The 25,695-nt window shown below is 35.2% G+C and overlaps 1 protein-coding gene and 4 non-coding genes across 8 annotated transcripts; 1 reads left to right on the plus strand and 4 right to left on the minus strand.

The window, feature by feature from the left end:
* Positions 1–389: 389 nt before the first annotated feature.
* On the minus strand, positions 390–11,813 carry C34F6.10 (Fibronectin type-III domain-containing protein). 4 transcript variants are annotated; one of them, NM_001383645.1, is made up of 16 exons: positions 11,688–11,811; positions 8,461–8,559; positions 7,511–7,890; positions 5,686–5,798; positions 5,545–5,616; positions 4,698–5,489; positions 4,367–4,474; positions 3,281–4,248; positions 3,084–3,231; positions 2,895–3,032; positions 2,042–2,844; positions 1,919–1,996; positions 1,533–1,869; positions 1,310–1,477; positions 1,169–1,240; positions 391–1,122 (listed from the first exon to the last, which is right to left on the minus strand). In NM_001383645.1, exons 2-16 carry the CDS (start codon positions 8,541–8,543, stop codon positions 985–987), a joined length of 4,398 nt encoding a protein of 1,465 aa, NP_001370013.1. In that variant the 5' UTR covers positions 8,544–8,559; positions 11,688–11,811; the 3' UTR covers positions 391–984. The 4 variants fall into 4 exon arrangements, with proteins under 4 accessions (NP_001371006.1, NP_001370013.1, NP_001360582.1 ...); NM_001383644.1 differs by lacking the exon at positions 5,545–5,616 and having other exon boundaries at positions 390–1,122; positions 11,688–11,805; NM_001373501.3 differs by lacking the exon at positions 8,461–8,559 and having other exon boundaries at positions 11,688–11,813.
* A 1,155-nt stretch (positions 11,814–12,968) lies between these two features.
* C03A3.4 lies at positions 12,969–13,192 on the minus strand. Its single transcript, NR_072107.1, has one exon. It is a non-coding gene; the product is annotated as an Unclassified non-coding RNA C03A3.4 (non-coding RNA).
* A 6,054-nt stretch (positions 13,193–19,246) lies between these two features.
* On the minus strand, positions 19,247–19,446 carry C03A3.7. The gene has a single exon (NR_072108.1). It is a non-coding gene; the product is annotated as an Unclassified non-coding RNA C03A3.7 (non-coding RNA).
* Positions 19,447–23,753: 4,307 nt separating this feature from the next.
* On the plus strand, positions 23,754–23,845 carry C03A3.8. The gene has a single exon (NR_072109.1). It is a non-coding gene; the product is annotated as an Unclassified non-coding RNA C03A3.8 (non-coding RNA).
* Positions 23,768–23,840, minus strand: C03A3.t1. Its single transcript has one exon. It is a non-coding gene; the product is annotated as a tRNA-Arg (tRNA).
* Positions 23,846–25,695: the final 1,850 nt, after the last annotated feature.

Consider the following 25,695-nt stretch of genomic DNA (forward strand, 5'->3'; position numbering starts at 1 on the left):
TCTTTGCCAACGCCAACAAAACAGATCGAACAACGAGGCACTTGTGCATCACACATATCACTCAATATATAAAAAGGAAAACTGTTGAGGATGCCATGAGATTTTGTTCGTGTAAAACTTGAAAGGTTAGAATACTATGTGACTATAGATGTACGGAGGTTTAAACGGGCATATCTTTCAGTTTGTGCATTATTGTTCTGGAACTAGTGGATATTCAAGTATTCTGGTATCTGAAATACATAATATCAAACTTTCATTCAAACCCCCTACATGCGTTATGACAACTATGAACACAATCACATAAATTTGTGACATAAATGTTTTAAAAAATATATTGAATTCTGAAAATTTTTTTCAAAGTCTTTCATAAAATGTGACAATAAACAACAATTGCAAATCCAAATATATACATTCATTGCTAAATGGACACAAGTATAAAGGGGAAATATTAAATTAATAAAATACTGAAAATATATTATCAATGATTTGAGAACTACTTTTTTCCAATTTACAAAAAAAAATGGGAGAACAATTTTCACCTCCGATCAACGGCAAACATTTACAACAGTGGCAGGATGAAACATAAAATTGATAAAAGAAAAAAGGAAATGAATTTGAACAAAAAACCGGATGACCAACATTAAAAAATATGAACAGAAGGGACCATGTTTGTAAAATAATACGATGTGTGAGAGCTTCTAGAGTCCTACGATGTAATTTTGGGGATTTTCAATCGGAATCAATTTAACCGGGTATACTTTGATATAAAGTAAGAAACATTTGAGAAATGTAACGAGCTTAGCTTCAAGAGAAGTGTCAATTAAACATGAAATTCAAGAAAAAAACAGTTGTTTTTAACAACTGAAGACATTGGAACAACTAATTTCTGGAAATTTGAAAACACAGAATTAAGGCTATCAGCATATGCAAAAATAAAGAGCAAAATAATGAAACAAAACAATAATATTATGTCGAAGAATGAACTTATTGAGGGGGTTTTGAAGACGGAGGAGATGTTGCCGCATTTCCCGAAGACAACTTTTCAATAGGCATTCCAGTGATATATTCAAAAGCTTTTTCGGAAAAGCTAAGAATCATTAAGAAGAGAAAAATGAGCAAAACCTGAAAAATCAGACTTTTAGAAAATAAATTCCGGAAGAACTATTACCAAGAGAGAATACGCATATGCTCTATCCGTCGTGAAAAGATGCAATCTAGATTTTTGATGAATTTCCTCGTTCTAAAAATAAATGTGTGTAAGTTTTTAAAAAAATTTTTTGTCTGTAATTTTTTTTTAAATTTTACTCACCTTTACCGACTCGATAGTAGGAGGAACATTTCCAATATAGCCAACTGGACTCGGACTTCCTTTCAATTCTTCTTCAAGATGTTTGCGCACGCACATGACTCGAACATGTAAAGCCCCAGGATATGTTTCGGTGTTCAACTCGTAGAAGTGATTTCTTCCTTCGTAACACTGAAGTATAATTTTGTTTTAGAAGCAAGTAGTTAGAATCTGAAAGTATACTCACCAGTTGCCACTTTGCTCCCTTTACAGTCGCATCAGCAATTTGAAGTCTGTAGTAATGTTGTGAACTGTCTGGAAGGCAGTTTTCCCATTCAATACGGTACAAGTAAGAGTGGCCGGAAACAAGTGCAGTCGATGGGCTTTTTTTCAAGGGCGGTGGTGGAGCAGTTGTTGTGCTGAATGAGAATGACTCGGACCATGTAGAAGCCCCAGTGGCTCGATCAGAAACTCGCAGCTTGAAAACATATTTCGTGTTTTCTTTCAAGCTCTTCACTTTTGCTGTATTATTCTCTCCCTCATATAATGTGACTTGTTGCGCGTTTTTGTTAATTTTCATCAATCTGAAAGTATTATTTTTGCTAAATGACGAATATCACATGTACAACTCACTTATACATCATGCTATTGCCCGATGTCACTCGATCCCAATGAATTTTAAGAGCAGTCGCTTCACAGTCGCACCATATTCTGAAACACATATTGACAAATCAAAAAAGGAGATGGAAAGCTTACTTTGGAATAGTTGGACAGAGTGGGACTGTTTTGACAACAGCTTCAATCTTTTCACTGAATCCAACCGAGTTCTTTGCAGCAATATTGATCAAGTACTCGGTGTTGGGATCTAAGTACTTCAGCACGTGACGGTAATTTGTCTCGTTTTCGCTTTCAGTCACAAAATGCTCACTGAAAAGTTCTCCATTCAACATCATACGAACAACGTAACCGATAATGGGTGATCCATTTCCTTCTGCTGCTGTCCATGACACAGTGCATCTATCAATTTGCACTTGGGACACTGCAACATCTTCTGGGGCACTTGGTTTCAAAGCGGGAACATTGATTTCCAGTTCAGTACGTTGTTTTGATTTACCAACTGTTGTCAAAGAAATAAGTGTCACTGAATACTTTTCTCCAGGTTGAACACTATCTAAGACAATGTTTTTCGCTTTTGTTGTCACTTTAAGAAGATCCCGTTTAGTTGGCAACTGTCGAATGTGTACTGTATATTGAAGGTCCGTTGATTTGTCTAGGCAATCCCAGTAGAGAGTTGAACATTTCACATTAAACTTAGCGTTGATAACCGGAGAAGGAAGTCCTCGTGGAGTTGTGAAATGAGAGAGAACACTCCAATCGCCATGAGTCAAAGCATCATGGAAGGACACAGCCGCACGGACTTGGACACTGATTGTGGTCTCTCCAGGAATATTATCAAAAAAACAGTGGTCTTCTTCGCCTGCACATAAAACTTGATTTTCTGTAAGATCACATCGTTGCACATAGTAGATAATTTTTGAAGTCTCGGGAAGTTTGTTTGACTGAAATGAAAGTATAATTCAATCTCATTATTTTGAATGCCTTCTTTTACCTTGATATCCAATGTTTGCCATTTAACCAGCACACAATTTTCACTCCTCAAAGAAATTTTCACGTCAGTAATTTTCTCCGGTCTGTACTTAAAGTATTCACGAGGAATCACAGCTCGTTCTGATGGCGGACTTCTTTGCTGAAAAATGTAAAACTATGCTGATAAATTCAATAATTTAAATAAGCTTACTCCTTTTTTGAAAATGTTTATTACTCGAATATAGTGCATTTTACTATCCAAAACAATGAGTGATGAAGAATTTCCTCTATAGAGCTGAATATATTTTTCCGGCATTTCAAATGTGGATCCTTCAACTAAAAAGCTGATTTCGTCTTGTCTGAAATATTTAATTTTTTAGACTTGTCCTGGGTTTATTTTCAACTCACGGTGATGCAAAGTTTTTCCATGCCATTTCTGGACAGTTGTCAACAAAACGCACAAAAAATGGTGTAGATGGTGAACGATCATAGTTAACCTTACGATGATCATCGCTATACTGTCGGAAGCGTGAAGGATGTTCACTCTTGCGGTACTTCTGTGTTCTCATGTTGATGTATTCAGAATGCCCTTCTCCAAACTCGTTACGAGCGATGACACGCATTTGGTATTCCGTGTCTGGGTCAAGTTCTCCAATAACTGTCTGATCTCCGCCAAAGTTTTCCCGAGCGTATCCACCCTTTCCTGATGCACAATTGTAAACTTCAATCCAGATAGTACAATTAGGGTTCTTGTCCCAACTGACACGAATCGATCGATGTGATTGTGCGAAAACAGAAATGTTTTCCGGGGCAAGCGGCGGTGAGTTTGGTTTTGTCCACACATCAAGTTCATAGCCTTCCATTGATTCTCCCAGAGCATTGATTGAATGGATTCTAATCTTATAGCACGTTTGTGGAATCAAGTTAGAAATTTGAATCTTTTCCTCGGCTGTTTGCATCATACGACCATCTTCCAACTCATTCTCGTGAATGTACACATGATAATGACTGATGAATGCACCGTTGTTAATTGCAGTTTTCCATACCAACTCAATAAAATGAAGACCACGTGAAAGAATCTCAACTTCCGTTGGTGGTTCCGGCCTTCCCGGGGCTGTGCGGAAGCATAGATCATCCGTTTGTTGTCCATGAAGTCCTCGATCAATAATTACAGCTTTCATATTAATTTTATACGTTGTGTTGGGATGTAGAGACTGTACTCGAAACAAATTGCTCACAATGTCGTCGCCGCTTTTGTTCACTTCCAGGATAACAGTGGTAATCATTATTCCACTTAAGTCAAACACAGTTGCATGGTAAGACACATCCGAATTTTCAATTGGTCCGAACAAACAGATGCCGTGTTCGAATCGGTACTGGAAATTAAGTGCTTAGACATCGCATTTGATATTTAAAAAAATGATTAAAGGACGATCCGTTATTCAAGTGCTATGCACTGCGGATCTGGCAGTCAGGTACACCTGGGAAACTCACGTCATTTATTTTCAGCGGCGTATAGAGAAACTCCATTTCAGTTGTGAGTGTGTTGGCAACTCTAATTGGACGCAAAGTCGACAGTACTTTGAGTAGACGTTCATTCTCCTGAAAACGGTTTTGTTTCAAATTTAACAAAGAAATAACTAGAGGAAGTGAACCACAAAATTCTACTGAAAATGGGTATTTCAGCGACTATTGTCAGAAGAGCGCATTTACTTTTTTATAAAAAAAGATACAGAAATTTGGAAAAAAACAACTTGTGTTCGTAATTTTTGTAATAAATTGTAACTCAATTTTTAAAATAGATTCAATACGAATTTGATCTTACCCCCAAGGTTTGATATGGTATCCACTTGTTGTTGTTAAAGGCAGCATCAGTCGACAATATCATCATGCCTGGAGGAGGTGGAGGAACACCGAACATCTGTGGATTCATTCCCATTGATGTTCCGGGCATCATTGGATCTTGCATCATTGTTGACTGCACGGACCCATTCATCATTGCAGGCATAACGCTTAAATCTTGCCGTGGAATCTCGTGAACACTTGGTATTAACAATGGGAGTCCTGGCGGAGGGAAGTTTACGGATTGCGCAGACGGTATTCCGTGCACAATTGGTTGCATTTCACCCATTGGTGGCCCAGATGGTTCTCCTAGTAACGATCTTTGTTGTGGTGGTGGAGGTAAAGTCATAACTGGAGTTGGTTGTCTTAGTGTAACCATATCCTGAGTTGTGCTTGCCGTCACTTGAACATTTGAATCAATTGATCCATGTGTATTCACTGCGAGCTCCGGAAGCTCTTGCACGTTATTAGCCATGTAACTGGGATTATCGTTACGAGCTTTTCCATGATAATCCATACGACCTCTTGAATTATATTTATTGCCGCGGTAGTTGCCACGAGAATATACATTACGGTGTCCAGAGTGCCCATTTTGACTGTGTTGTCCTGATTCGTTGTTGTTCGTATGAAGACTTCTCTGATTTCCGTAATTTCTTCGTCCTCCACCATGATTTCCTCGGCCACTTCCTCGTGAAGATGACGTTCCAGGACCGTTTTGTGTTGGAGTTCCTCCAATAGCATTGAGCAGTTGTTGAGAACCAACAAGCTGTGGAACCTGAAAAATAAAACAAAAATAAGCTTCACAATGATATGATATAGACAAATATTACATTCAGTTCCTGCGAGCTCTGACCGCTATTATCTGACGAAGCGACTGACAACACAACATGGCGGAGATTTCCCTATAGATAAATATTGGGGTTGTTTCACAGAAACTGTGTGTATGAAAATGTACAAAACATGGTGCTTACCTCTTCATCAACAAATTGATGGCACTGTTGATTGTGGCGGAGTTGAATTGGAAGCGGTTGGTTTGTCATCCCGGGTTCACCAATCATGCGAACTGTTCCAGGACCAAGAAGATCTTAAATTCATTGTTAAACTATGTGGACTTTTTCTGTGCCATGTGTTTTGGACTTAGTTCACATATGAATATGATAAGTGGATCTTAAATCTCGAACTTATCGCTGGTTGAATATTAAATTTAAATTTAAGTTTAACTTAATAATACAATTGTTTAATTTTCAAATTGTTCTAATTAAAAAACTGTACCAAGAATGGGCAACCTAGGTGCCACTGAAATCAATCCAAACCGTGGTGGAATCATTTGTTGTAGTGAATAACTACGAGGAACGCCTTGAAAGTACGGGTTCCAACTGCCACGTTGGAAGCCGTTCATTATGATGACGTCACACTCAACCGAGCCCGCACCCTCTAGGAAAACGCAAATTTGGAAGATGAATAGCAAACGGAAAAGAAGAAAAAGCAGAACGGATACTGTGGCAAAATCGCATATATTTATTTTAAGAAAAATGAAAATTGAAATCCAAGCGTCCTAGTGACATATGTGAGGGTCTCTGCCTTGGGTTATTGGAATGACGTGCCACACTAGCTTTGGCCCGAGTAGAATGCACATCATAGATATTGTCTTTTTTTTGAATGAAGAGAATAAGAGAAACAAATTACATCCAAATTAAAGTGGGCTCCAATTGGCACAGGAAAAGCTGATTGGTGGACGATGATGGCCCCGTCGGAGACGCATATTTGCGCAGAAGTGAACCAAGATGTAAATGGACAGAGCAGCGAGCTTATTAGCATTGCCAAAAAAAGATGTGTTCTCGTGACGTACACACGAAAGGAATTTTACTAACGGTTGAATTTTCAATAAACTGATGTAGCATGTAGTAATCATTCTGTACTAAGTACGCTGGCTGTGCAGCTGTATTTTAGTGAATGAAGTGCCAGGGCTAGTTTCCCTTTTCACTAGTTTCCCTTTTCGACAGATGTGCCGGGTGAGAGTGGCCCTAAGAATGACTGGATAAACATTATGAAAAAAATTCGTTTTCATTTCAATGCTCAGAAATAGAGTTACGAATGAAGTGGTGTAGAATAAAATACACTTCATTTCATAGCTGAAGTTTATGGTTGTGGTATAAAACTTTTGCAGCCATGGCAGCCGCGGGCTTTCAAATGCAAATTCTCTTTTTTTTTGTCGCTCATCACAATTTGCGGGATGAGCATCATTGACTCTTTAATAATTTTTTTTCTTTTAACAACTAAAAATTTAGAAAACCAATGACAAAATGACCAGGCAAAAAGAAAAAGCGTCGCAACGGAATACATGTCCATACATATGTGCGCTTCTCTATTCAGTGCAAGACAAAATTGTTTCGAGGCTCGAGAAATGAGAAGAGAACCACACTTAGAAAAATTCAGAAAGGCGGAGTCATAACGTCGGGGTCGTTCGGAAAGAATAGAGCAAAAAAAACAATATGACATTTAGCGCAGCTCCGCCCACTTACTACAGAGTGTGACGATTGAAACTGAATGGAGCTCAGAAAAAATTGAAATAAGTGTGGGAGTAAAAAACTGAACTCATTCAGAATATTGGACAGATATTGCAGAATCTTCGAAAAGGTCATATATAAAAATTATTATTAGTCTGTCTATCTCTTATCTAGTCGTAACTCAAAAATAAATTTGGGTTTTTCATAGTTAACCGTTGATGCTCTAGATTTATGGTAAAACTATAAAGGCACTGCATTGTTTCAATTTAATCTGAAAAATCAAACTTACTTCCAACAACTTCGTTATTTCCTTGTTGATGTAGTTGTAGAATTTCTCCATCATTCACGTGAACAAATAGAATAGATTGTGGATGACGTGGAAGAGGACCACTGATAGGCACTGGATGATAACCGGGCTGAGAGATCCATGTTTTAGGCTCTTGCGGACTACCAGTTCCAGTAGAAGACGTTCCTTCTGTTGAAGTCATTTCATGACGAGCGTCCTCATCCTCAATCGGTGATTCTGCCTGAAGGGATGCCATTGATTCAGGAGGAGAATTGCTTGGCGGAGGAGGGCTCGGGTACTCAGGAGAAGTTTGATGTGATGACGTCGAGCCGCCATCGTCCAATGTTTCTAGGGTCTTCATATCTCCGCCACTCGTACCGGTGCTGAAAAGGAACAAATATAAATATGAATGGTGGGGTTAGAGCCTTTGTCACTTGTATTACTAGTTCCACCTCTTTAGCCGCAATATTGCCAAAAATGCATAATTTTCACGCCATGTCTACAGATAAAAAACTTCAAAAACTAATACACCAAATTTTCATTAGCTACAAAAAGATATTCTTAGATAACTTTACATTTCGCACTAATATCCATTAGCGCGTGAAACAAATTGCAAAAAATTGGCCCGGTAAACGGAATTATGTAATTTTCCGTTTTTGCGAGTTTTTCAATATGTCTTATGTGAAATAAATAGTAAAAGACAAAAATTGTGAATGAAGTGGTGTCGGAAATGATGCTAAACATGTTAATCTGGAAAGTTTTAGGTTCATTCTTACAATTAGAAAAATGTTGTTTAAATTTTTTCTTGAAGTCGACGGTTAAAAAATATTTTTTACAAAATTTTGTACTAGCTTGTTGCTAGAAAGTATTCTACCAGAATTCAGTTTACTTTTTCGAACTAACTCCTCAAACCTCATGAAAACATTGTAGATTCCTCTTAAAAGTAAACTCACGCTTTCAGAAAATTCCTAAAAAACTCTTGACGTATACCCTCGTTTGCAGCAGCTGCCGGATTGGATAATTCATCTTGAGACATTTTTTCCGGCAACTTTCTTAATAATGTATTGTTGGAACAATTAAAGAAACAAACGAGGCACAAAAATATGATTAAATGGAAATGAAATATATGGGAGACCTGAATGAAAAAAAAACATCTGAGATTCAATTCCGATTTTCTGGTTTCAGGATGAAATATTTATTTTATATGTACTACCGTAAGATTTTATGTTGTATCTGAATACGCCCTCATGCCTACCCATTCACAAAAATCACATTCGGAACCTATGATTATTAAGCCTCGCATAAAATCGTAGCACATAGGGTTCTAGGAATTGGCGTAGGCACTAAGAAAAATGGGTAAAAAAGAACAATTTGCAAAAAATCTAAATCAAAGAGTGTCGAATTCTCATCTTTAGTGATATATGTGTGCGCACGTATTGGGTTGAAAATAGATGTGACGTTATATAACCTCAAAACCTAGCAAGAACAATTTTGGAAATTTAAGAATCATCAATCAATCTAGCTCTTCTAAAAATACACGTCATCTGGCGTGAATTTTTTGGGCGAGGAAAAGCGAGGATGAGAAGCAGGTTTTGTAAAAATAACTAGATGAGACAAAATAAATGAGAGGGAGTATACTGCTGTGTTGCATTGCAGAGAATCCCCAGAAGTTCTGGGTGCTTTTTTTGACGAAAAAGTTGCTGTGGCATGTTACTCAGCCCACAGGCATTGAAGATGATGCTCAGCAATGATTGAGCCAACTAGCTTCTGGCAGGGTCGCATTTATTCTTGCACGGATGAGACATGTTACATAATAAGATGCATTTTATCTAGTATGTTTTGATGTAACCTATTAGAAAAAAACCTAAAACTCCGCATATCATGTAGCTAATCACTAAACTCTTTACAATCAAATATTGCCAAACAATAAAATCCTCAAATGTAAACAAAAAGAAAATTGGCAAAAGAATAGGAAACGGTGTGAGAATCGGAAATCTAACTTGCAAATGTGTTTATAAAATAGATGTGCTAGTGTGCGTAGTCCGGCAAAGAGATCGTATGTCCGACTGCGTGGTAAATCGATTTTGATAGGGAAAATTGTTGAGCACTGGCGACAAACAGGGAAGTAAGATAAAATTGAGGAAAATTTATTGAAACGAAAAAAAAATAAATTTCAACAAGAGTGACATTTCAAAATAAAAACGAAATCGAAAAGAACACTGGAGAATTTTTTATTGGATTTAGATGAAATCGTCTATATTTGTAATAAAACAAATTTCATGAAAAAGCGGAACATTGGCCGGTTGTTTTTTGTTTTCAAATGTTAGAAATATATCTTGAAATTAAAAAATTGAAAGCAATAGTTGATGTATTTATGTTTAGTTGGTTTTTTTCGTGGACATTATTTGAAGTAAAAAATAATCAATAAATTTCTAAATTAAAAAAATTTTAAATTATTTTTCTTGTAATTTTCATGCTTTTTTACTACGAATTACCACCGTAGTGGCTGTAACAATGTTTTTCAAATATTTTTTTGCAGGTGTTATGTCTCCCACTCAATCTGTTTTCTATAATATAAGAATTACATGATGTCAGTGTTCGCCAGCTTGAAACGATCATGATGCGTAAATTAACTAGCCGGAAAGTACAAACTATAAAATGTGAACTGTTCAGCTGGACTTCAATGCGGGCTTGTGAAGCCTGTTGGAAAAGCCAAATAAAAACTATGAATCGACAGATTTGTTCTCTCAAATGAAAGGGAGATTGAGCTCATGCTCGTTGTCTCAATTTTATTTGATAATAAAAGAAACATAGAGGAACATAATAGCATTTCATTCTCGTGGAAATTGACTGATGTGGTCTTATGATAAGGAAGAAAACGTTTTATCGGAAAAAGTAAGAAGCAGAGACTATGCAGTTAGTTTTTCCTTAAGTTTCGCGATAATTTCTATATACCTAGATGAACATTTGTAGGGAACGCTCTGCCCGACCATCCATTCTACGCGTGTTTTATTTTCCCGATTTTTATATTCGTTTTATTTATTTCTAACATTCATTGTTTCTGACTTTTTCGACGAACAAGGAATACAAGAAAATCAAATTTCCTGAAAAAGCTAATCTAACTGTGCTCCCAAGTAAAAATCCCTAACTTTATTGGAGCTAACTACGGAAGTGGCAAACGAAAAAAATCTGCCCACACAAGTAGGCATCATTTGTGCCCTTTCCTCATGGGGCGACGAGAAAAAAAAACGGAAAGAGGACATGTTTAATGTTCCTTCAGTTCTCGCTGTTTGAGAAACCTTTCACTTTTTCATATAGCCTGTCTTCAGGGAATCAATGTAAACGAAATATCGAATTGAACAGGGGAAATGCTGCCAAAGAATCAAAAACTTTTTCCTGACAGTTTTCATTATTGTTTTGTTCTCTATTGTTTTAGTTGAAGAAAGAGATCATTGTGACCACACACTGAAACTTTACAGCAAGGGCGAACTTTTTAACCTATATGCACTTAAAAGTCATGTTCCAGAAAGGAGAGAAGGATGTTTTACAAAATGAGCAAACACTTTGACAATAATAATTCAACAAGGCAAGTTCATTTCAAAGAGAAATTCACAGACATGCTAAGAAAAAAAGACATTGCTGAATAGATAGATTTCTAAATATGTTCTTGGATCTGGAATGAACTAAATTAGTATTAATAGAAAACACTGCTATTAAAACAGCTGTACTAAAATCTTATCACTGGTAAACATTATATGCTCATTGTGGAATAATTATACAATCTCAAAAAAAAACAAATTCTCAAAAAACATTTTTGACGGATTACAGTTATATTGTTTCAAAGTTATACGGAGAACTTCATGTTTAATTATTTTTGTCAAGTTTTTGTACACTAGTTTCACATTACCATAGATGGTGTCAAAGTGAACCATATCTGTTTAATATCCAGAAATATTGGTAATTGCTTGCCAAGGAAATCGTGACGTGACATGAATTATATGGTGCAATTCCAGTATTAAAAACACAAGGAAAATAACTGATATCAAAATGAAAAAGAATACTCTGACTACGTCTTCAGGTCGGAGCAACTTAAAAAAAATAAAAATAAAATATTGCGCTCTGGTTTTTAAATGTCACAGAAAGGCTAGAACTTTGTTAACTATAAATATATAATACATACCTGCTTCCACTGTCACTGTCAATGTGCTGCGTACAATTGGACGTTGACGGTGGAGGTGTGATAAACTGTGGGGGCAAGCTGACACAAGCAAATGTCGCCATTCGAGAAGGCGTTGATTCTGAAAACATTAATTTAGAAAGATGAGAACTATTAACAAAGAGAAAAATGACAAGCGAAAAGTGCAATGAAACATTTCAATGAAAAGTATGAAAGTGTACTGAATGATATCCACCCACCAGAACCGCCCTATTGTTGCAAACAGAAATGGATAGAAAAGTGTAGAAGGGGTATAGATAAAACAAGCTGCTTTGACAAAAAAATATGGGCAATAGATTTCAAAACCACCATCGACTCCACAAGCACCACAAAAAAAGAGACGAGTGGTCCTTCCGCCTACTCACATGATGTATGATGTCATTTTTGGGAACAAGATCTAATTGCAGACGCTGTCATCCAAGTGCCATTCATTGGAAAAAGAGAACAGCAGAACAAAAATGGAACGTCACGCACGTAATGAGGTAAAATGAAACAATGAACTCATGTGAAGAGCTAATGAAAACAGTTTCTCAAAAAATCCTCTAACCCCACTCAGATTATTGAACAAAAAATAACTAAATCTTAAATGGCAAGGTCCAGGGAATGCTTTTTGTCTATCATTAAATCATATCTGTAACTGTTAAATTTCACACACACTACATTGAAATCCAGAATATATATTTGAGTCAGGGGAAAATGTTCAACTCAAATTTAATAAAATAATTAATGTTTTAGAACCAGAAATTCAAACTTTTTATACTGAAAAATTCCATAATTAAACCACACCCCACGACAACACACATTTGGAAAAGAACAACTGAGAAAAGCCTTTTGTGTGCCCCATTCTCCGATTTCAATCAATTAATGCGTGTGCATGGGATGTCAACTGGTGTTTTGTTTCAAATTGATACATGACATGCCACAGTTCTAGAAATTCCAAACCAAATCCAAAATAAATTTGAATCAAAAAATGACTGAAGTGAGTTATTACTGGCAAACCAGAAAAAAAACGAATGCTTCTGAGTGTCACTGGCGCATCACATCACGTCATATAAACCACATTGAAAACAGAAAAAGAGAAGCAAAAAAGGAAAGAAACAACGGGTCCGTATGCTTCTCTTACTCTCTTCGTTTTTCCACGTTTTCTCCCTATTTGTTTGTGCTTCTTCTCGTCATCTTATGATTCAAACAACTTGTGGATAACATTAGCCTAACCCACATGGAATGCTTTAGGCTAGCTTTGTTAGAAACTTTCATTAGCAAGAAAGGGTGTCAGGAAGAAAATGAGACAAAACTTGTGAGATATGAAAGCAACGAATTATGGACTGTTAGAACCGAAACAACTAGAAGTTTCTTAAGATGATCAAGGATAATTAATCTTACCGACGCGTATCAGCGATGAAATATCGGTCAATCGTATTTTTTTTAAGTTTCAAAGAACTAAAAACGGGTTTATCTTGTACAAGTCGGTTTTCTGAACAAAAACTTCAAGTATTTTTTTTTTGTAAAAAAATCTCAGCTTGAAATATGTTAAGTAGAACGAAGAATGATCAACTAGTTAAGTTGCATAATTTTTTTTAAGGAAATACAAAATATTTTAGATTCGAAGTTTTTTCACACAAATTCGTCTACGTGAAATATGTAATATGCATTTGGGTGCGGTTTTTGCGATGTTTGCTGTGATCAGTTCAAGAAAAGAACGTCAATTTATAAATAGGAAACTTCAATAGTGAAAAGAAGTTAATTGAATAGATACCTAAATTGAAAACAGAAATTCTAAATTAGAATATGGCCAAACGACAAAAAAGTGGGGAACGAAAGAACAAAAAAGAGAACCTGTATTTGATCATCAATTTTCAAAGGTTCTTTTTCTTCTTCAAGATGCCAACCACTATTTTTGAATTAAAAAAAAACTCTCATCAATCTCAGTGGATCCAAACGAAAAACGATGAATGTACAATTCATCGTTCAATTTAATGCAACATACGGCTTCACGTACATATGGTTTTATTCGTCGTGTACTGGTGTACTCAGACCGGTCGTGGCTTGAACTATATAATTGTTTGAGATGATTGAATATGTCCAGTGTGGACCGTTTTTTTTGAGGAGAAATGAGTAATCCAAACATCTGGGAGGGAGGAAAAATGGAAGAACTAGTAAAGATGAGTCATTTCCATATTTTTGTTGATGTTTATAATGTATGCGTAAGCAATGAGAATAGCGGGTAAATATCAATTGTTTAGGGAACTAGTTGAAATAATTCAAAAGCGCAACAGAAAAAAAAAACTAAGCATGCGTATACGTATTTGGAATAAGTGGAACGTGGTTAGGTTTTGATTGAATTTAGAATAGTGACGTATATTAGATTAGTTTTGGGAATCATGTCAATTTACGTATAATATGAATAGTTTTTACTTTTAAGTTTTTTTTCTGAAAAGTTTGTGGGCTTAAAACGGCTCAAGACCAAACTTTTGACATTTAGAAATGCTATTTTTCCACAAAGGCATTTATTTATTCAAAAGTTAAAATTTGCACTTGAAAAGTGACGTTTGCATTAAAATGAAAAACTTCTATTAGTTTTGCATCAAAATTATCTCCCGAAAAACAGTCTAGCTGTAATTGTTATGCACGTTTTTGCATCCCTTTATTTTTACATTATGTATTTCTGATGTACCAAAAAAGTGCCAAAAATCAGGAAACTACTTAGAGCTTTTACTATGTTTGCGCATTATTCAAAAAACAGGTCATATAGGTCCAATTTTTGTAGTTGCAATTGATAAAAAAGCGTTCTTCTTAAATGGAAAAAAATTAGAAAAAAATTCGTTTGAAAATTTGTATTGTTCTCTAATAGTTTTGCACTTTCTAATAGTAAAGTAGGTGTCCAAAAAATGGTACTGCTTGCCTTATTAATGTAGGGGAAATACGGTAATGTAGTTTTTTTCAATATACAAGATCATTCTTAAGAAATGGATTGCCGAGAAATTTCTTTAACGAACCACAAGAATGAAAAAGAAAATAGAAAAGCCGTCTCGTCTCTAAAAAGCGAACAAAATGCAGCGTTTTTGTGTGTGCATGTGCATGCGAGTGACGACACAACAAGTTCGCCCGCAGTGAGTTTCGTCACGTCATTCATACCAAATTAGGTCGAGAGGACTGTCACAACAGTGAAAACGAGCAGAAGCTAATGAAAAAATATCCAAAAAAAGTAAATAAGAATATGCATTAAAATTCGCAGCATGAATCACAAAAGATTCTTAGCTCATTTTCTGGTTTTTCACATTTCTCCAACAAACTATCAAAACAACAAACCGCGACAAATTGGCAATTAATGGCCATTTTGAACATCATGAATATCGAGTTTCTTGGTAGCTCCCAGAGAATGGAATGTGGAAACATGATCGTTTTCATTTTCGATGGGAAGAAAATGTTGCGAACTTATATGACCAGCATCCGTCTGCACTTTGGATTAGAACAAACGGATTTTGGATTTTCAAAAGTTCTTGTGTGAGAACTATTCAAAAAATTGAGAAACCGACGACTTCATGAATTTCTTATAAATATGATGTCTACGTGGGTGGGAAGATAGACGTTATGTGTTCTTTTTTTTGAAAATATGTTTGTTGGAAAATTGAAATATTGAAAATAACGATGAGAACCACATCAAGGAAGGCTATAATTTTCCGGTAAACATCAAGACACAAAGAACTATTCCAGGTTTCAGCGTTTTTCAACTTATTGAATAAATTTGAAGCAATAGTAAAAAGCGTTTTATATGAAATAGAAATTCAGTAATCGTTATTAAAACTAATCTTCAACAAATAAAATGTTTTTTTAACAGTTTTGACTAGAAGACACTATCATAAGAAAAGTTTTCCATCTCAATACCCACAAGTCCATTTTAAAAGTAAAATTTTTGCAACTACTTATTTATTGAATAGTTGTGAAGAGGTCTAGTTTTTTATATAAGTAAGAAAATTGCTGTATAAAAAGAAAAACGCCAGCCTCTTAGAAGGTTCAATAGTGGTTGTCGATAGTACAGTAATGTGTGACTCATAAATTGTTGAATTGAATAGCCTGAAATTCGTCGATCGCGCAATGAATACCGAACGCAGTACATGCGTGCAAAACCTTGGGTAGTGCCGATTGAAGAGGTGGGGGAGAAGGGGCAAAAATATAGAAACTGGTTACCAGTCGGACATAGGCGGATAAAAACTATTTTGTTTAGCAAAGAGTTGAAATGAACTTTGGGTGTTACTTTGTTTTTGGAGAGAGAAATAAAAAAGAAGAAATGACGAAACATCTACGTTTCCATCCGGAAGGAAATATCTATGCAACAGGAAACGTGTAGCTTTCAACAAAAAGATGAACTGCCGAATCGAGTCATCTATACTTGCACAATTCTCGGTCCAAATGTTCTAAAACTAAACGCTTTGCGCGTAAATAGAAACAGAAGAACCAATATTGTGAAAGCTTTGGAATGCGATTGGTAGCTGAGAAGGAAGACAATATCGCCGAAGTGACTAGAAAATTAGGAGAGAAGAAGCAGAAGCGGGACGACGGGACCTCTTTTGAAAACGAAACGAAGCGCTCCTCTCATTTCACTCCTCCCATCCGTCCGGCGTTTTGCGCTCTTTTCAGTGTTATTCTATCTGCGCCGTTTCTGGTGGTCCACACAACCCATTCCCCGGTTTAATTTAATCATCGAAAGGATACTCAAATGAATGGAAAAGCTGTTCAACACTGGAAGGCGTGGAAAAGGAATAAAGTGGAAGAGTTACATACACCAGAATATTATATCAGATGTGCTTCCCTTCCGCTCTGACATTGCCTCTAGGCAAACGTTGAGGCTTGTTGAGAATATAATTCAAGAGCGTAGGCGTCCGGGAAAAAAAAGGAAGAAGTGGCGAGTGTCAAGGGTCACCTGATTGAAAAATACTCCTTTTGGCTTTCCTATCCACACGAATTCAGATTTTTGCTCTTTACCTAATTGTGCAAGTGAAGCGAATTATACGATAATCTTTAAATGCCACTCTAACATCGCTTATTTTTTAAGAGAACGTAGACTTAGCTATTTGCAACTCTAAAAAGTGATGCCATAATTCTATTTTAGGGAGGAGGCGGCCCTATGGGAATTAATGATGTTTCAAATAAAAATTTTGAGTATCTAAAAGATTAATTGGTCAAACGAGCGGGAAAAAGAAATATGTTTTGATGAATTTACGAGAACATTATTTGAAAATTTTCAAATTGCTCACGTAATAAGTTGGACAAATACAAATGTGATTTTAGGAATAAATGATCATAAATTATAAGCTCGTAAAAAACCAAAGCTACAGGAAACACTCTGATGAATACCAACATAATACATTTAAATAGAAATTACAAAATGTGAAAATCAAAACTAACGTTTTGACGTCACACTTTAAACAAATTTAAAAGTGTTTTTACACACAACGTGCACTGTAACGTTGAGCTTTTAAAAGTTAGTGCGACGAATTTGAACCAGGCGAAGATTTTTAAAAAACTGACAAACTGAGAGGACGCAGTTTTAAAAGATGAAAAAATTGCTATCTCACATAAAAATTGCATGTATGTTTGTTCTGAACCTTACATCTCTTTGAAGCTTACATTTGTTTCTTGTACATCCGATGGGAAACTACAAATATGTGGGACAAGTGTCGCTGAACCGCTGACCAGAAAAAAATAAATAGTAAGTGGACGGCAAAACAATTTCAACTCTTATTAGAGACGGAAATTGAGAGCTTGGATAGACAAAAACTGAAAAAAGGAGTGGGAGAAGGCGTGGAGAAATTGAAAGCTTTGAACTGAAAATAGTAGTATTTTTGTTATTTTCGTAGCATTTCAGTCAGCCACTAAAGAGAGCGGTAAGGGACGACGGAGATCAATGTCATGTCCAGTCAAAATAGAAAGGAATTGAGGGAGGAATACTATGAAAGAGCGAATGTTCCCCCTTCAGCTGGCTCAGGCAGTAAGCTGAGCCAATAAATGAAAATAACAGTCGAAGCGTGTGACGTAGTATTGATTTAGTTATAAACTAATTTATCAGAAAGGTGGATGAAAATGGTATTTAATTCTCACAACATTTTAATATTCTCACTAAAACAAGCAAAAAAAGATTTTTCAGCAAATATCCAATTGTTTTGATCGCTTTTGAAAAAGTGATAAGAATTGCTTTTGGAGTGGAAATTAAAATGTTTCAAATGTTAATCTTTTAAAGTTCTACGTTCGAAATTTATAGGTTCACGGTCACACCATAAAATAAACAACTGAGAGCAAGGCAGGACAACTGGGAAAAAGAACAGGTGAACAAATGTGGGTAAGTTCGATCGGCTAGCCTCTCTAACAGCTGAATCCCACTACTTCCTAGTTAATTGAAATGAATAATAAAACCCAGCTGGAGATGAGAAAAGCAATGTTCGATAAACATTTCTGAACAAGAATCTTGAAAATAGAATAGAATAATAAGCATTCCACACGAATAACTATTTCGCCAAAAAGTGGATGACGTTCTTGTAAAAAAACAGGAAAAGTACGTTATCATTCCGCTCAAGAAACTTCGACACAAATTATAATTCTCGAAATATAGGAAATTTGACCGAACGATATCGAAACTATTTATAATATTATTATAAAAGAGGAGGGAAAAAATAAAATATGTTCACGGGAGGCGGGTGGTAGTCATTGCACTTACTACACACATTTTTGAAAAATAAATTTAGTGTAATTGTTAGGAGTATGTTTGACTTTTTTCCTTCCTTTTTTGGTTTTAAAGAGAATAGCGATTTTGCAATGTACATATTTATTCCTTTTTACATACTATACTAGTTCATTAATTATTTCCAATAAAATTATTGAATTTCATCCAGTAAAAATAATACGACATTGGAAATGGCAACGATATATATCTTTTGATAGATTGAATGGATCTCAAAACCCGTGGCACCGTGAAATAAATGAAACAGAGAACGAGTCACGATACTGCTCATTTGATATGAATTCAAAAAGAAAGGGTCACAGAATTCTATTTTTGTTATCTCCTGCTCATTAGCCAATATGTACATTTCTGAGCACTCGAAATCATAATATTATGCTTTACTGCACTACTACCTAATTGAGAACAAGCGGATGTGAAAGGAAGAAAGTGTTCGTTTCAATATAAAGACCGGAAGAGCAAAAGGGAAAAGTTTTTTTTTGATAAATCCGTTCTGTTTTTATGCATTCTCTCATGTATTACGGCAAAAAATCAAGAATGGAACGACCTTAACTAGCACTTTTCATTTTTGTGTACTGGAACTTATTTGAAAAACATCAAAAGAAAATATACCAAACAAATAATTAAACACTGAACACTTATATAGTTTAAAATTACCTCCAAATCTAACAAATCTTTCAAAATATTGTTTGATTTGAACAACTTTCTAAATGAATAGATACGATGCATACAAAATTTTGCAACTTTTTGTATGGTGTTTCTTCGAAGTTTTGCCGGGATTGAAATTGAGACCAAACTACTGAACACATGCAAATAGAGTAACACAACACACAGTCTCAAACTCGCACTTATAGGAAAAGCGATCAAATAGTTTAGTCGTGAATGCGTATTGGTACACCACACACAGACGCACACACACACACGGACCCGACGGACGCAAGGGCGGAGTACACAGATCACCCAAAAGTACGCGGAAAATGATGAACAGAGATATGGATGAGAGACGCAGCGCGCGGCTGAGCGGTCAGACTGTTGGAACGCGGCCAAATCACGAGACGGTAAACATAAGAGTGGGAAGAAGAAGAATATGATGGGAAGAGAGGTAAGTGCGCGGAAAAGAGAGAATGACGGAATAGCTGGTAGGGAATAAGAGGATGATGATGATGACAGTGCCCGCCGGGCTTCATCCATCATTCTATTTTTTGACATTATTCGGAGTAGGCAATTTGACTAGTTTTGGTTGAATTAAAGTTTGATAGAAGCGTTTTTGAATGATGGGACAAGACTTCTCGAGATCACGAAAAGAAACTGATTGCATGATGATCAGACGTGACAGCTTAGTTTCAATTCAGTAGTTCCGCTAATGATCCTGAGGAAAATTCAGTTCTAGAAAATGCTCCATTCATTTTACTGATGTTATGAACCTTACCAACGTAAGTGTTCATCACTTCCGCTTGCCAAAAAAATATCAATGAGTGTATTCCAAAATGAAATAAATTTTGAAGTGTTTCAAGAAGAGAGGGTTAAAGCATAAGGGCGGAAGAATCACAGAAAGAATGGACAACTAATAGACGTTACGTCATGAAATAAAAAAATCATATGTCAGATTTTTTCCAAATAACACTGGCCAATTAATTTTCTTGTGTATATTTGAAATTATAAAAAAGTTTTCAGGTTATGAAATTTTAAAACGTAATTGAATTCAAACCATCTCCGTTAGTAAAACTACAACAAAACATTCTTTTTTCACGTCTACGTTTGATCGCTTGTTAGTTAAATCGAACCCTTTATTGTTTGAAGTTTTGACGTTACTCTAATTCTACTGGCAGTAAAACACGCGCGAATTTAAACTATTAAAAAGTAGCTTTACCGCAAATTTTGGACACCGAAAAGGATGAGGATTATCACGTTTAACTCAAATCAATAAAATTTCACAATTGAATAAAATTTCATATGATTTTCAAAATACGAGCCTACGAAACTCAAATAGAGGTTGCCTCAATTGCGCTTTGAGTATTTTAAAATGTAAATTTAAAGCTATAAGGTTTCTCTCAGACATCAAATTTGTATCAAATTGAGGTCAATCTTCACTAAGCACATTCAAAGAACAAGATGCCTTGTGCAAGAGTTCAGCAAATGTCCTTGTCGAGAATAGAACTGTGTATTCAATTTAATCCCAACATCACCATTCCCCAAATTAAACGTTAATCTAGAGAAAAAGAGAGACACAACTAAAGATGAACATTTTGACAATTTCTCGGAATCTAGTAACAAGAATAAAAAGAAAACGATGCTTGACTGCTTGGCGTGTGATCACGCGGAACACATTACAAGCCAGTCAAGCCAGCAGCCACCAAACAACCGATTCTTATTCCGATCGTCATTTTCTCGTTTCCACAACTTCGCATTCCTCCCCTACTTCTAGTCGACTTCTCCTTTACCATCGCATAATCGTATTCACTAAAACATCCATGGTGTGTGGAAGGACTAGCGCCTCCTCAACATATCTGGACGATAGAAGAGAGAGAGAGAGAGGTGGAAAAAGAGGAAAAATACTGAAAGACACCTATACACAAATACAACAATACTTTCATTCAATAACGAATAAGAGCGACGAAAGCGAAATTGCAAGTGTAGTATCTATCTGAGGTTTGTGCGATGGAATAATACCATTATATTTCCAAGAACTTAGCATAGAAATTATGTTTACTTGATTTCAGAGCATAAATAATTTTATCAGTAAATTTCTAAAGGTAACAAGTTGGGAAATCAGTTTAAAATATTAATATGGTACATTTGTAATAAATATGACTTTTATAACTGTAACTCTTTCAAAAATCGAACTCTTTAATTACTAATCTGAGATTCGAAAACATTTGTTTTAAAGTTTTTAACTTATATTTTCACGCTTTTGGAAAGCCAGTATGTATAAGACAACTAGCAAGCATTTTTCAAAACTGCATTTTTCCAAAATTTATACTTCAACTTACACAACTGGAAAAAAATATATGCGCGCCCTACCGACAACTCGTAAGCGTCCGCATTGAATTAGGTGAAAACTTTTTTTTTTCAATTTTCGATTCAAACATAACATTTTCTAGAGTATTTTTACAATGATAACTGGGGTTATCTTAATAGAAAATGTATGTTTAATATCATTGTTTCTTTTTGCACAGATTTTTACTCTAGTAAAATACATTCTCTAGTAAAATACGTTCGTACACAAAAAAAGCATATCCTTCAAATTGCAAACAATAGTGAAAATATTACAAATAGTGCCTAGTTTATGTTGTTTTCTGAGCTTGTGTGACGTCATGGAAAAATAATTTGCCGTGATTTTCAAATAACAAACAATTTACAGTTTAATATATCAGTCAAAAATGAGCAATCATAAAAAAGACTTCGATGTAGGAAATTTATTTTCAAAATTACACTTATGAAAAATTCCCGGTGTTCATATGTGAAAATTGGATTTTGTTGAAAAAAATATTTGTTTCTCTTTTCAACTTTTAAAGAAACATGGAAAAAATTGACCATTTTTGTGTGTTTATCTGAAAGTGATAACATTCAAATAATTGTTTTTTTCAAATAGTTATCTCATTTGAAAATAGAGCATAATTTATAAATGAGAAAAATACTAGAAAACTCGAGGAATTAGTGATGATAAAAGTGGTGAAGGTGACGAAGAAGGGAGGTTAAAAGTAAACAAATGGCCTTGGTTTTCCACGATTTTTGTTCGAATTGGGACACAAACAAGGAAGAGTGGAGGAAAAGAGCACATTGTGTGGTCTTTTGCACTAACAATAATATCAAGAAATAAAAGTTATCATTTATTACACTTGCAGTTATCATGTTATCGGTATCGAATTACTACTAGGGACACGAGAATAAGGTCACAAAACATACCCAGATAAGTATCTTCTTTCGTATGTCGTTTACCTCAACGAAACATTTTGATAGCTGTTTAGAGAGGTTTTCGCCATGTTAAAAGTTTAATAGACACTTCCGTTGATAAAACTGAATTGAGTTTCCGTCGGAAATATCACTAGACTGCATTACACACTTTTGCGGTATCAAATTCAAAAGTTCATTTAAAAATTAATAATTTGAATTTATTCTCACTTAGGATTTAATAAAAAATATAATCTATTCTTTAAATTCTATCAATGGCTTTTTGCTAACTGAATGTAGCCAACATTTTAGTCAGGACTACCATCATTAACTTATTGAAAATATAAATATTTGATGTTGAAACTTGTAATAGTTTAGATCTGATTGTTTCAGTTGAACAGCTCAAACCCTGAACTTATACTTCAAAACAATACATTTCACGTTTACACAAATACACTTCACTTATACGTTTCAAACTTACTAAATAGTTAGTCTCGGTATGATGTCGAGATACTGTTAGGATACTGTAGCATTGCTGTAACTTTTTTTTATCCAAATGCAAAATTTGTGTTTTTCTTTCAAAGTACGGTACATGGTCTCGACACGAAACCTTTTTGTTAAATGTAATAGGAAGTAAGCATTGAACGACTAATATCGTTGCTACGGATTTTTCAAAAAAAAAAAACTACTCAACTAATGTTAAAAATGGAACACGTGACACTGTACAATTCCAAAAACCTACAAGGGACGCATGAAGCCCGAGTGCAAAAAATCACTACATGAAACATGCAAAGCATATCTCGAATGATGATTTAGATTTAAAACAAAATCTAGATATGTGATGGTGTTATTTGAAAATTGATGCTTCGAATTTTTCAATCATTTTTGCCAGGCAAATCACAATTTTCTTATCAGGAGCAACATCTAGACCTGCCACCTTTCAGTTTAGATTCCGGTAAAGTCCATTCACGCAAAATAATTTTCACGGATTCACTGATAAGAACAGGAAATGAAAAGGAAGAGGGGTCATTTTGGAAAAAAAAAGTGTATTGGACACTAAACCAGAAAGAGAGACTTATTGTGACTCATAAGAGATTGTTAGGTAAGAACGACACATGTTCAGTTTTGTTTGGCGAAAAAACACTTGAAACAGAGGATAAAGAGAACTGGACAGGCAGCAGTTGCCACAACAAAAGGTTCGATTTATGACACTACGTTGTGTAACGAACTCTCTTAGAAATTTCAAAAGGTGGAGCAGCAAAGCACAGGTTGCTCACAAATTTTATGTTGAAAACTGAATTTGGTGAACAATTATCTTTGAGAAAATTAGATATATGTTTTGTGCTTACAATTAAACGCAGTAGGATTTCTACGAACTTTTTTTTTAAATCATATACCATGATATTAACCAAAAAAGTTTCGACCACGGCAGGATTCGAACCTACAATCTTCTGCTCCGTAGGCAGACGCGTTATCCATTGCGCCACGCGGCCACACAGACTGCTAGCCCAGTCAAAATAGAAAACGCATGGGTTGGAGATTGCCAAGAAACAAAGATTATTGCGTATGTATGTGCGTGTGTGGCAAGAAAATAGTATTTGAAAATATCAATGAATTAATTTTTTAATAAGAACATTTTTAATTTTAATCGGAAATTAGTTAAAAATTGCAAACTGCCGTTTTAGGAAGAATATTTATAGTAGGGGACGGGGCGACAGTGGGAAGTATTGCGGCTATTTTGGGCACACCAGCCAAAAATTCTTTCGGCATAGCCGGAATTAGATTAAAAGGAAGTTTGTGGGCGATTTTGGTCCCATCAAAGAACAATTTTATTATGGCATTTCGATTTTTTTTCCGAAATTAATTGTTCAAATTCCTAAAATGTTTATATACGCATTATTAAAACAAAATTGACATTCAAATCTAGACAAGCATTTTATTTTTGGTTGGCCTAAAAATTGTGATAAGGGAAAACTGAGTTGCCCTATTTTTCCGACAATATAAACATTTTGGCTATATGCACAAAATCAAGATTTGTTGGTATGTTAGTAACAAATATTTTGAATTAATGGTAAACGACTTATCAATTTCCGATTTCACAATAGTTACATTTTTGTCACATTGGTTAAGATATTTCCATAACGAATTAATCTAGTAGTACCTTTGAGATTAAAGGTTATTTTCATTAAATTGTTTCTACAGTTAGTTTTTAAAAACCTCGAATCTTCCATTTACATGGAAATTTTCTAAAATGAAAAAATACATCATTTTAAAAAATGCGATTCTAGTGATGAAGTCTCGGACACAAAAACAACAATACTGGCCACCCAGACAGAAGCAAGGGGGCGTAGACAAAAATATGGAGACAGAAAAAGAAGAAGGGTGGATATTTTTGAAAGCTGGAGTAGTGGAAAGTGTATAATGGAGAGAAAGACTTTGTGAGGCTGCTCCTCTCATCCTTTTCCCGTTTCTCTTACCCTTCCCTTTCCTGTTCACTAATTAATTTGCCAGTTGAGTTCCTCATTCAGCAAATATGCACTGAGTGTGAGCACTTGAACATCAAATTTGAGCCATCATTAGTATGTCTTCAGCAATTCTAAACTTTTTCCCAGCAAGCATGAAAGCGGTGTGCATAATGACAGTTGATATACACAAACTATAGAAATGTCACTCATTTTGAAGGATAAGTCGAATATCAGATACAATTGGATAGAAGACTACTAATGAGTGCGAAATAAGTGATGATTGATGTTGAGGTCGTTATCACACTCACTAAGAAAACAATAATTTGAGGATGGGATACAAGAGGAACTACCTGTATTGTAATTTCACTAGATTTTGAAGAGCCTTACTGAAGGCACACGAATTTATTAAAATCGGTAAATTTTGTAAACGAGTAAAGCATTGTTATTTTCGAGTTATTTATTAAAAGAGTTGCTAAACGCACCACATCAGAAGAAACACAGCAACGATCAAAACAAACCATGTATTTTATGAGAATTGCTGATATACTAATTGAAATTGCAAGAATCTTAAAAAAATAACACGAAAGTAACAAAAAGATACTCATGATGCGTAATTTTACTTTGTACATGTTTTCTTTAATATAATTTACCCAAAGTAGCCCCTCAACTATTTTCATGTGAAGAATAAATTATATTTAATATTTTCAATGTATTTCAAGCGTTTTGAATGCCGGATAAAGCTTGCAAAATATAAATCTTCTACACATAATGATCTGGGAAATGAAAACTGTTTTGAAACTCCTCCCATTTTTACAAAGACTTTTACGGATCTGTATTGAAACGTTCATTAATATCCTGCGACGAAAACGGGATCAAAAACATT

The sequence above is a fragment of the Caenorhabditis elegans genome, chromosome X (assembly GCF_000002985.6).
Source record: "Caenorhabditis elegans chromosome X".
NCBI lineage: Eukaryota > Metazoa > Nematoda > Chromadorea > Rhabditida > Rhabditidae > Caenorhabditis > Caenorhabditis elegans.